Source organism: Macrosteles quadrilineatus, unplaced genomic scaffold (assembly GCF_028750875.1).
Source record: "Macrosteles quadrilineatus isolate MER2022 unplaced genomic scaffold, UCM_ALF_1.0 Scaffold_2__2_contigs__length_208266976, whole genome shotgun sequence".
Lineage (NCBI taxonomy): Eukaryota > Metazoa > Arthropoda > Insecta > Hemiptera > Cicadellidae > Macrosteles > Macrosteles quadrilineatus.
The window spans coordinates 65,309,481-65,321,868 of NW_026542595.1; the positions used below are offsets into that span (position 1 = coordinate 65,309,481).

Consider the following 12,388-nt stretch of genomic DNA (forward strand, 5'->3'; position numbering starts at 1 on the left):
AAATAAAAATAAATATCACCATTTACACATATAACTTAAATGTTTTGATTCCACTCAACACAATACTTACTCTATCATAGCAGAGGAGTGTGGAGAAGTTAGCTGTTTGTAAGTTGTGCAAAATGTGCACAAACTTCGCACAATACAGTGAATCTACAGTGGTGAAGATACATCGAGGAAACAAGCACAACTGCAGCAGCTGTGTGATGGTCTCATTCTTGGCAGATTTGGCACTACGGGACAGGAACCAACTGTCCTTCTCCTGTACAACATGTGTTCCATATCAATGAGGGAAACAGTAGAAAAAGTAACATAACATTTGACCACAACTGCAGCAGCTGTGTGATGGTCTCATTCTTGGCAGATTTGGCACTACGGGACAGGAACCAGCTGTCCTTCTCCTGTACAACATGTGTTCCATATCAATGAGGGAAACAGTAGTAAAAGTAACATAACATTTGAGCACAACTGCAGCAGCTGTGTGATGGTCTCATTCTTGGCAGATTTGGCACTACGGAACAGGAACCAACTGTCCTCCTCCTGTACAACATGTGTTCCATATCAATGAGGGAAACAGTAGTAAAAGTAACATAACATTTGACCACAATTGCATCAGCTAGGTAATGGTCTCCAAAGGTCTAACCTTGAGCCTGGTTCAAAATCAACAGAAAACATCTACAAGAACAGAAACAATGCATCAATTAAAATCACGAGAGAGGGATTTATCTTATACAATGCATGATGGTGACAAATTTGATCAAACATAATATGTTGTAGGGATGGACGGGTCCCGAAATTTCGGGAATTTTTCAGGAAAAAAATATTCCCGATTATCGGGACGGGATTTCATTTGACTCAGGAATTTTTCGGGACGGGATTTGGTCCGATCGTCGGCGATTTTTCCGCTTCGCGAGTGCCGATAACGCCGTTATTGCGAGCGATAGGTCCGCGAACGCAGGAGACGAAGTCATACCGACGATCGCGCCGTGACCGCGAGTCATACCGACAATCGCGCTGTGACCGCGAGTCATGACGACGATCGCGCCGTGACCGCGGAGTCATGCTGACCATCGCGCCGTGACCGCGAGTCATACCGACGATCGCGCCGTGACCGCGAGTTATGACGACGATCGCGCCGTGACCGCGAGTTATGATGACGATCGCGCCGTGACCGCGGAGTCATGCTGACCATCGAGCCGTGACCGCGGAGTCATGCTGACCATCGAGCCGTGATCGCGAGTCATACCGACGATAACCCCGTGACCGCGGAGTCATACTGACGATAACCCCGTAACCGAGGAGTCATACCGACGATAACCCCGTGACCGCGGAGTCATACTGACGATAACCCCGTGACCGAGGAGTCATACCGACGATAACCCCGTGACCGCAGAGTCATACCGACGATCGCGCCGTGACCGCGAGTCATGACAACGATCGCGCTGTGACTGTGAGTCATGACGACGATCGCGCCGTGACCTTGAGTCATACAGACGATCACCCCGTGACCCGCGAGTCACAAGTTACTATAGGTACCTGTAAATTGTTACCAATTTTTTGGCTTTTATAGATCAGTGCCACAAATGGTAAAAATTGATTTTGTATGTCTTTTTTGGTAACTACAATACAGTACTTTCTTTTTATGCACAGAAAAAAATCCCGTCCCGTCCCGTCCCAAAAATTGGGAAGGAAATAAAAATCTCGTCCCGAACTAAAAATTCAATCCCGTCCATCCCTAATATGTTGGGCACACCAAAATAAGATGCATCATTCTCTAAAGCCCCCACACACTACCAGACCAGACCGTCTGGTCGGGCATCTAGCACTTGTCTTATTGTGTGTGGGGCTGTCTGCAGACTGGTTTTCTCGGACCAGACTGTCTGCGTGTCTGATGGTTCAACCCTCAGACCACAGACGGTCTGAGGTTCCCCCACCACTATTTTTGTCTGGTTTGTGAGTGTGTAGCAGACGGCCGACCGTCGCAACAGTCTTCATCCATTTGTTGGAGTTCTCACCACGGTGTCTCAATTACGAATGTTGGAATGTCTGGTCTGGTAGTGTGTGGGGGGCTTAAGAGATTCAACGAACATAATGCCACAAAAAATAACCCAAGGTTAATTCACGTACAGATCTTCAGAGTAAATTGGATCACAAAATTGATTTTGAAAAAAAAATCACTTAAAATTAAGTTAAGTAAAAAAGCTTATTGTCGGGGCCACGTAAGTTTGAAGTTGGTGGCAGCCAATCACAAGACAAGACTAGTGCTTCGTTGCCACATCGCCCGTTGACAACACTTATTAAAACCACTAAGCAATATTTTCAAATCAGCTGGTATTTTTAGATTTGGCAACACCACATGGTTCTCATTGGTTCATTCAAAACCATATGGTAAATAGGCTCCTCCCTCAACTGCAAACTTATGTGGTCCCGACAATAGGTATGGGAGGAATAATTATTTATGTAAAAACAAATAAAAGGTAAAGGCAATATAACCATGTAAATCAAAGAAAGGAATTTTCTGGCAAAATCACCTCTCAGCTGTTAATTGATTTAGATAATGACATTGTGACGTCACTCTCCTGTGTTCCTCAGTAGGCCTATAAATGTTCTCTAGTCAAGATATATGTTGGGGATTAATTGTAATTCTTGAAAAAATGTGTGTTGTGTAGATGTTTAGTTATAGTCAACCAAAAAAATACAAACTTACACATTTTAAGTATAAAGAAGCAATTTAGTTTTAAAAAATCCTCAAACAATGTATAACTGAAATATAAAATCAAATTGAGTGTAAAAAATCAAACCTTCGATGTTAGCTCACCTGTTTCAGTCGAGCCATCACTCTGTCAACATGTTCTTGTTGTTTCTTTTTTTCGTCTTGCAGCTTTTCTATCAGAGCGCTATACCTCTCAATTTCTTTCTTCTGTTTGTTGGGGGGCTAAAGATTACAAAAGTCATTAAGTTATTGTTTGGCCTATGTAATATACTAGTGATGGGTTGGTTGTTAAAGTCAGTTGTCACATTGTCAGATTTACCAGTTTTAACAAAAAAGTTTAACCGAGGATTGATATAAAAACTCAGTTTCGGTTAATTGTAGTGCAATAAATTTGCCGTGATCATGGTAGTTGGTTGGTGGCACATGAAAGGTTTATCAGATGTTTCTTTACGACTTTCATTAATTTATTACTATGGATGCAACATCAAACCAATTAATATTTTATCATGACAATAATCATTTTGTCGTGCAGTCAAGTACCCAAGTAGAACACATGATCATCCTAACTATCCTGCTTAGAGTAAATTGTAGGTAAATAGACAAACTCACCAGATCCTTGGAGGTCATGACGCCGGTTTGTGTTGCCTTGATCTTGGTTATCTCACGGTCATAGGCTTGCACTGGCACGAACAGGTCGTACATGGTGAGGGACCAGAAAGTGACCAGGAACTGAGGGCTGATGTCCTCCCATACCTACAACATCATCAATGACAAGATAATTCCACACAGCTGGTACATTATTTCCAAGTAACACAATAACTGGGTGGTTTTTTATCTTATTATAGGCTGTACCGAACCAAATTTGCACCGATTAGAACCGCTAATTAGGCCAAGTATTATGGCTGTAATTAGGCCAGACCGTACCGTATCTTTTCAGACTGTTTTGCTACACCACAGACCATATACAAAAAGTTTTGATACATAAGTTAAGTTTGCAATTACTCTGTGACTGCTGTTGTTAATTTCCAGGAACCACAATCATAAACGAGGACAGACTCAATATTTGAGCTATAGATTCTGAGCTTTGTTTCTCTTCTTTTATTCATGGACCTAAGCTGAGCGAATGTTCCTTTTCCTTCACTTAGCGACATGTTCCTAACATGCCAGCCACTGAACAGTGCAAGTAATAATGTACGACCATGACAAACAAGTGCAGAAATCATAGTTCCCTAACCAATACCATAGAGATTGTTGATGTTGAGGTACATAAAATACTTCATAAACTAAGAATTCTGCAACCATGACAAGAAATTAATACATTTTATAGTCTGTGCTTTAATCCTACAGTAAAATAGCCTACTACAGTGGAGTCCCAATAGTCTGAACTTTGGTAATGAATAATCTGCTTAATCCGATACAAAAAATTTTGTTTGTTATTTTTTATTAATTTTTTTTACCCAGTTTGTGACTTATTGGGGAAAGTCGAAACTACTAGCACCGTCGCGTGAGAAAATTAATGCAGCTTATTGTAGACACAAACAGTGATGTCCCAGTACGTGCTGTCACCCATTTGGAAAAGCCAAAACTGCTACCACTGTCGTGTAACGACAGTTAGTTGTACCTCGTTGAAGTATTCTGTAGCGGCCGGGCGTGATAGACTTGTTGTACATTAAATTTTAGTAACATATTTAATTTTTGTCCTAGGTTCTGATCCCGTCAAATCATCAATGGATTTGATCGAAGTGATAATGCCGCAACCCCTAGTTTTAGCCTAAAGTAATGTGAAAAACAATAAAAAAAATTTTATCAAAAATATTTGGTAATCTGAAATGGGTCCGGTCCCAACCATTTGGGACCATTGAGACTCAACTGTTTAATGTATTAGCCTACCATTAATATATTTAAAATAATAAAGAAAATCAAGGAAAAATAGAAGACATCAACACAGCGTTGCCAGATGTAATCTTCACAACAATTTTAATTTAAGGTTGTCCTCAGCTCTTTTAAAGAGATAGTATACATCTTTAAAGGATTTTTTTGTTAATCTGTAATGCAATTAATTGGGATTAATTAATTAATTCTACTGCTGTTGTCCATAATATTAAATATAAATATTATAAATATAAATATTAAATATAAATTTAGTCAAAGTTAACATTCGGTTTAGATTGTGTCTTCATTCATCAGTCATAATTGATAATAAATTCAATAACAGTAGTTTAGTCAACGAGGAATGGATTTCAATACCTTTGGAGGGTGTAGAGGCCTCACACTATCTGCTACAGGACCCATAACTTCTGCGACCGCCTCACAATACTTAGCTGTCTTTGTTGCCGTGGACTTCTTACTGTTGGGGTCTGCCTTGCGTAACTGCTCAAACTTTTGCTGTTAACCAAGTCAAATAGTATATTTAATATGTTGTCCAATTAATATTTGATGCTGTACATTACCAATTTATGTAAAGTTAACCAATAAGGAAAAATCACAATGAAGAAGACATATAATAGGCCAAAAGAAACTCGTGATACAGAGAGCAGAAGTAGGGAATGCACAGGAAAGTGATTGAAGCAAAAATATAGGTTAGCTGGAGAAATGAAGGGTTTTAATTATTATTATTATTTTATGGCCAACATTGGACCACAATGGTTAGATTCTTTTTAAATTCTGTCCCTTCTACTTGTCCGCCCAATACTTCTTCATTCTTTCCGACCGTTGTTTTCTTTCTTCTTCCGAAACCACTCTTCCTTGTCTCTGATTGTTTGGCAGGATGATATTTTTGTCTTTGAGTACTGCAAGCGCCTCTGACTTATTTTCCAAATCTTCTATTGATATTTTCAACCTTCTCATGTCCTCCTTAATTTCTGTAATCCACCTAAAGTCACTCTTGCTATTCCACAACTTGTCAATTATTTTCTTGCTTATTCTATTTTCCGGTGTCCTTAAAAGATGTCCAATGAATGAAATTCTTTTCTTTTTAATTATACTTGTCAATGGCTCTATTTCCTTATATACAGTTTTATTTGAGGCCAGTCTCCAAACTCCATCTTTTGATATTTTTTGTTTATACATGTTCTGATGATTCTTCTTTCTATTTTTAGTATTTTATCTATTGCTACAGTGTTTTAAATATAGTTTCACTTGCATATGTTATTTGTGGAAGTATAACTGCTTTGTAGTGTTTCAATTTTGTTGATATTGATAGGCATTTTTTGTTGTATGTGTTTTTAGTAATATGTTGCATTCTGATCAACTTATTAATTATATTTTTCCATGATGGATTTTCTTTAAGATTGTATGTTATAACTTCACCTAAGTACGGTATTTGAAAATTTCCACAATTTTGATGCAATGTTCTCCAATTTTGATTTTGTTAGCCAATGGTGGTTTTGTTATCATTATTTCAGTTTTCCCAAAAGAAATTTTTAGACCTATGCTCTGGGCTATTTCCTGAAGTGATTTTATTTGTTGCTTGGTTTCTTGGATGTTATTAGCTAGAAGAGCCAGATCGTCAGCAAATCCTAAACAGTTTAACTTTATGTCATCTTTCTTTGTTCCAACAGTAATATTTTTTGGGTTTGTTTTAAGCCATTCCCTCATAATGTATTCAAGTGCAGAGTTAAAAAGAAGTGGTGAAAGGCCATCTCCCTGTCTCAAACCAGTTTTGACCAGGAAAGGTTATGATATTTCTCCTCTAAATTTAATTTTGTTGAAGGTATTTGTCAAGGTAAGTTCTATAAGTTATATTAATTTTGGGTGGAGTCCGAAATGTCTGAGAATCTTTAACAATGATGGTCTATGGATGGAATCCAAAGCTTTCTTAAAATCTACAAATGTTATTGAAATAAGTTTGTTTCGTTTTCTGTAGTAATCCATAATCAATTTCAGCGTAATTATTTGTTCTGCACAGCTCCTCCAAGGTCTGAAGCCTCCTTGGTATTCTCCTAGTTCATTATCAAGTTGTTCCTTAATCCTATTGTATAAAATTTTTGAAAAAATCTTATATGTGCAATCCAAAAGTGAAATTCCTCTATAGTTATCCGGGTTGCTCTGATCTCCTTTCTTGTGAAGTGGATTGATTACGGCTGTGGTCCAATGCTCTGGGAATTTCTCGGTTATCCAGATTTTTTGTAATATCATGTAGAGATGTTTTTGTTGATTTGCCCGTATACTTCCACATTTCCGCATAAATTTGATCTTTACCAGATGCTTTATACTTTTTCATATCTTTTGATCTTCACCAGTTGCTTTATAATTTTTCATATCTTTAATGGAAGGGTTTTAATATAAGAGTAAAACAACTTTTCCCTAGGGGGTATGAGTGGAAGATCTCAATAAGAAGAGCAGTAAAGGCCTCTTGTGAGGGAGAGAAGCGAGATTATGATGGATTTGACATGTGTAAAGAATGTGATGAGAGAATTTCTAGGAAAATGGAGTCGACAATGATAATGAAAAGATGTCATAGTGGGAAAAGATGGATTGAAGTGAAGGTGAAAGTGTAGAAGAAGAGGAGTGAGACAGACAATGATGAGTGAAGAGGAGTTGTGAACCAAAGCAGAAGAGGGCATTTTTTATGTTATTAAAATGTATTAGTCAATGAGCCGAAAATTCTGCTGATCATAGTAAAATACCCCCGCCACAGCAAACCTGCAGACTAAGCAAATTTCCATATAGGTACCTGGCTGTATTTATATTCTCTTCAAACTGTCAGATTTATTTCCTATCTAAATAACCTTAATATTAATGAGTTCTTAGGTTTGCTGCTACAGAGAAGGTAATGGGATGTGATTTTTTGTATTGAAATATTGATAGCTTAGTATGAAATAAACCAAATTGCCAAATTTAATTGAAATATATCCATAAAAAAATCAAACTACAACAGTTTATTTACCCTCCATAGAAATAACACTGGTATTTTAAATTTACATTTTTTTAATTATTTCTTTAACCGTCAATCATACAACAATACTTAAACATACAAAATTATTTTTTCAACCCTGGAAACCATTTGTAATTTCCTTTGCAAACAATTCTTGGATTTTAAGAATATTCCATTAGTTTGATACTCACATTGATCGAATGGGTGAACATGGGTCTGGCCAAAAAGAAGGCGACGTCCATGCGGATATGATAGTCTTGCAACATGGAGTGTATGGAGGGCAACTTGGTAACATACTCCTCCATGGATAGCATGGTACCCAGGAATGTTCCAAACTGCACAAGGGTGTCTTGACACTGTAACAACATTCATGATATTCAATGCCTTATGAGAGAAGAATGGTCTGCAAGGGGATAGGAATGGGACGTTCATGAGTTATTCATGTTTAACCATAAAAAATAAATAAATGTAATATTTTTAACTTGTCCAGAATCTTCTGTCAATAATAATTTATGTCTTCGAGACTACAGTTTTGGATTCATAGAGCATTAACGGCCAATGAAAATTCCCTTATTAAATACCTAACATTTATACAGACTATTTAATTGCCTTAACAATAATTTACTGCTGCAAATCTGTTACTAATGATTTTTTTGTAAATTATCTAAATGAACAAGCACATATCTTAGAAATACATGTGAAAGAACAGAAAGATCTCAAGAAAAGAGTTCAAGATTGTTGATGACACACATACTTCCTTGAAATTTCTCTCAAGGCCAAAGCTATAGTTTTTAAGATCAAGTAGAACTGACAAGAGATTATAGAACATTAAACATTATAACTTAAGAAACATCGTGGCCTCCGTCCCCTTAAGAGTGCAGCATTCTTGTTATTTCTATCTTTAAAAATATCCTTTCATGTCCATTAGTATCTAAGCAATTGAAGAAGTGCCTAACCAGGGAGACCTTTTTTTCATCTCTGACTTTTTACCTGATCGTAAAGTTTTCCAACAAATTTGAGATGGCTCTTGTCTGTCTCCCGGTAGATGATGGAGTACCTCTGCTGACCCATGAGCAGACACAGAGCCACTGCCAGGTTGTCCTCTACCAGTGCCTCCTTGAGTCTTAGTGAGGACCTCTTGGTGTTGCGCACTTGGGAGAAGTATCCTGCCTGCAATAACACATCAGTGAGCTCAACTGTTATTTTCATGAACTTTTGTGAAAAAAGTAAACAAAGTGTCTAGCGTTCCCTAAAAATAAAATTCAAGGACAATTCTAGGTTTTCTAGGTCCAAAATTAAAAATTTTATGAACTTAGTTCTTTACACCAGCTAGTACATCAAACCTCTTCATATCAGCAAATCACATGATAGTCTATCACTATCGCAGCCACATCGATAATCATATCTTTTGATAATGGCAAAATTTGTAATTTCCTGCAAGTGTGTAAACATCCGCGATGATATCCTGCATCGTTATTCCCGTGACCTCCGCAAAATCTGCGTACTATCAGCCCCTGAAGTTTGTGACAACCCCTTGTGAACACCATGTAGAAGTACACTTATTATTATTGTCAGTTATTTTAGACAGTGAATATATTCAAAATGATGGTAGTATGGAGTATATTTTTATGACACTTTACCTCGCCTTTGAGTAGGTCTCCTCCAAAAAATGCCTCCAGCTGATCACTGCTCATCTCCTCAGCAGCCTCAATGCCAGCCATCTTCAGCACCACCTCATTAAGAATCAGCATGTCCAGGCTAGGTAACAACAAACAATACTCAGCAGAAGGTAATAATGTAACTAATTGTTAAATATATACAATATAAATATACTAACATAATGTAACATAATGAAGATATTCTAACATAATAAAAATGTAAAAATAGAAAAAAAATTGATTAATGAACAAGTAAATATTGACTTTAGTTGTACTTATGGAAATGAATAGTTGAGGTTCATACCTTAATTAATCCGTCAAAGTGATCATGTCACCGATGAAAGGCAACCGGTTTCTACCCATCAAAGGGGTCATCATCAGGCGAGGAATTACTCGAGGTTGTCAAAAAGTCAATAAAGTGAAAATGAAGAACAGTAACACTTGAGTCCTTGGAGCTTAGACGTTTAACATCGTCGAACAATTCAAAAAATACAAAGAATATTCACGTATTTTATATATATAGATTTCTAATCTCACATTAAACTAGTGATATTTAAGTTACAATCACTATGGTGTTAAAAAAATATAATTTGAGAAGGTATATAACTCTTCAGCGGCTGTTTGAAACTAACGATATTAACATTGCTCTTATGGCGGCAAATCCTAGATGGCCGATAGCTTCCATGGACTCCCTTGGAGAACAATTCAAAACTACAAAAAACATTTCTAATGTCACAGTCAGTGGCGTATCCAGGGAGGGGGCCCAAGGGGGCCGGGCCCCCCCCGAAATTTTTTTTTTTTTTTTTAGTTACCCTGTACACACGGCACACGGGAGCGTTGCAACGCGCGTTCTAGAAACAGTCAAATGAGTGCGTACACACTACACAATACGTGTTGTTATTATATAAAATGCCGGATTACTGGAATGTTATCAATAAAAATACTTAAAAATGCAATTAAAACACGTCTCCGAAGATCGCGCGATCGGAAACCGCTATTGCCGCGATCGGGCATGACGACGATGATGTTTCCGTAATCGAGGGGAAACGATGATAACGTGTACGGCCACGAAAGATGATCATGATTTTGCCACGATCGTTCATGACGACGATGACGTGTGACCGCAGGAGACGATGATAACGTGTACACGTCCGCGGGAGATGTTCGTGATTTTGACGCGATCGCGCATGACGACGATGACGTTTCCGTGACCGCGGGAGTAGACAATGATGTTTACACGGCCGCGGGAGATGATACAATATTTTGCCACGACCGCGGAAGACAACGATAATGTCTACATGACCGCGAGAGATGTTCATGATTTTGCCACGATCACGCAAGACGACGATGACGTTTCCGTAACCGCGGGAGGCGATGATAACGTCTATACGTCCGCGGGAGATGTTCATGATATTGCCGCGATCACGCAAGACGACGATGACGTTTTCATGACCGCGGGAGAGAATGATGATATCTACACGGCCGCGGGAGATAATCAGAATTTTGCCACGACCGCGGAAGACCTCCCATCAAAAGACGCCGGATTACTGGAGTGCCGGAGTGGTACAGTGCCGATTATATTGGGTCTTCTGTACAATGTTTTATAATTTAAAAAATGACGGCAGCTGGTACATATAGTGTCTACTTCAGTATCCAAGAGTCATTGCGTGTACATTACATATTTTTGGTCGAGTTTTCGATCACTGGAAGACCACTAGTATGCTTTATTCTATAAGTTTAGTGTAGTTTTATTAGCTTGGTTTATTTTATTAAAATTACGTCACGCAGATTAATAGTAGTTTAGGCAACTTGTTAAGATTTCAGAACAGTAAAAAACTAATTTTTAGTAGTAATACACCAATATTATTCTCTACTTTAGAGCCTCCAGAGGTGTTGTAAACTGTAATTTAGCACCATAAAATACCAAAATTTTTCCCGGGGGGGGACCCCCGGACCCCACTTCAGTCCTGGGGGGGATTCCATGCCCCCCAGACCCCCCGGATTGGGCCCCCCCCAAAGCAAAATCCTGGCTACGCCACTGGTCACAGTATACTAGATATTTAAATTAGAATCACTTTGGTGTTTGAAAAATATTTTTTTACAGTAAATAACTCTTCAGCAACAGTTTGAAATTATCGAAAATGGCCGCTAGCCTCCAAGGACTCTTAAACACATTTTTACAAAAAACATGTGTGGCCAAAAATCTACTGTGCAGCGGACAGTATGCATACATTGAGTTACAAGTCCAGATTGTCGTCACCGCCATCTTGTCCACCTGTCATCTAGTAATGTGCGTATCGATAAAGATATCGATACAAGGACCACAAAATATCGATATTTTGTATCGATAGCCAATATCGTATCGAATATCGTATTGTTTATTTATTAATATAGCCTAAATCTTATTTTTATGGTAAGAAATTTGTCTTCCCATCTTCCTCCCCTCAAAAGTAGTAGTGAAAATTTGATATTTTACCCAAGCATCTTCAAAAACACTGGTAAAACATGTATTTTGATTTTCAGCTATGTTTTGCAAATAACCTCAAAACTAGGGCCACCATGGAAGTGGGGACCCTCATTATCCATATTATACTATTTAATGTGTAAGTGGCATACCCACCATCATTATTAGTACTTTTTGGTTCAATTAATTATCCCTGTGTAAAAACTGTACTGTTCTTAGTTTTGTATTTATTGACTTTTTGACAACCTTTTTGGAGTAATTTTACGTCCATTCTTCGCCTGATGATGACCCCTTTGATGGGTTGAAACCGGTTGCCTTTCATCGGTGACATGATCACATTGACGGATTAAGGTATTTTAAACTCTAGTATTAATTTATATTGTGATCATTAGACAAAAACATAAAAAATGAAGTTATAGAAATGTATTGGCTGGTACTTCCAATGTATATAAGTTAGATATAACATTTGAATTACATTTTTACCCCATAAAACCCTGTTTCCATAGACTGATCAAGCTGGTTTGCAAACTCGTACAAATAAATTTAGGTTTACTTTTTGTAAGTACCAAATTTGGTCAAAATCGGATAATACATGCTCAAGTTACCGTGCTAAAGGACACACACAAATTCATTACATAAATATATATATTTGAATGGATGGTGTTTTTGGCCTCTGG

General features: G+C 37.9%; 1 protein-coding gene across 1 annotated transcript in view; it reads right to left on the reverse strand.

Moving 5' to 3' along the window:
* Positions 1 to 12,388, reverse strand: part of LOC128983889 (THO complex subunit 2) — an 84,635-nt gene that overhangs the window by 33,086 nt on the left and 39,161 nt on the right. Inside the window, exons 15-21 of the mRNA XM_054403143.1 lie at positions 9,230 to 9,347; positions 8,580 to 8,759; positions 7,781 to 7,945; positions 4,961 to 5,098; positions 3,323 to 3,466; positions 2,819 to 2,935; positions 71 to 262 (exon numbers count right to left, since the gene is read on the reverse strand). Coding sequence (XP_054259118.1) covers positions 71 to 262; positions 2,819 to 2,935; positions 3,323 to 3,466; positions 4,961 to 5,098; positions 7,781 to 7,945; positions 8,580 to 8,759; positions 9,230 to 9,347 — 1,054 coding nt within the window. The remainder of the gene's footprint in view (positions 1 to 70; positions 263 to 2,818; positions 2,936 to 3,322; positions 3,467 to 4,960; positions 5,099 to 7,780; positions 7,946 to 8,579; positions 8,760 to 9,229; positions 9,348 to 12,388) is intronic.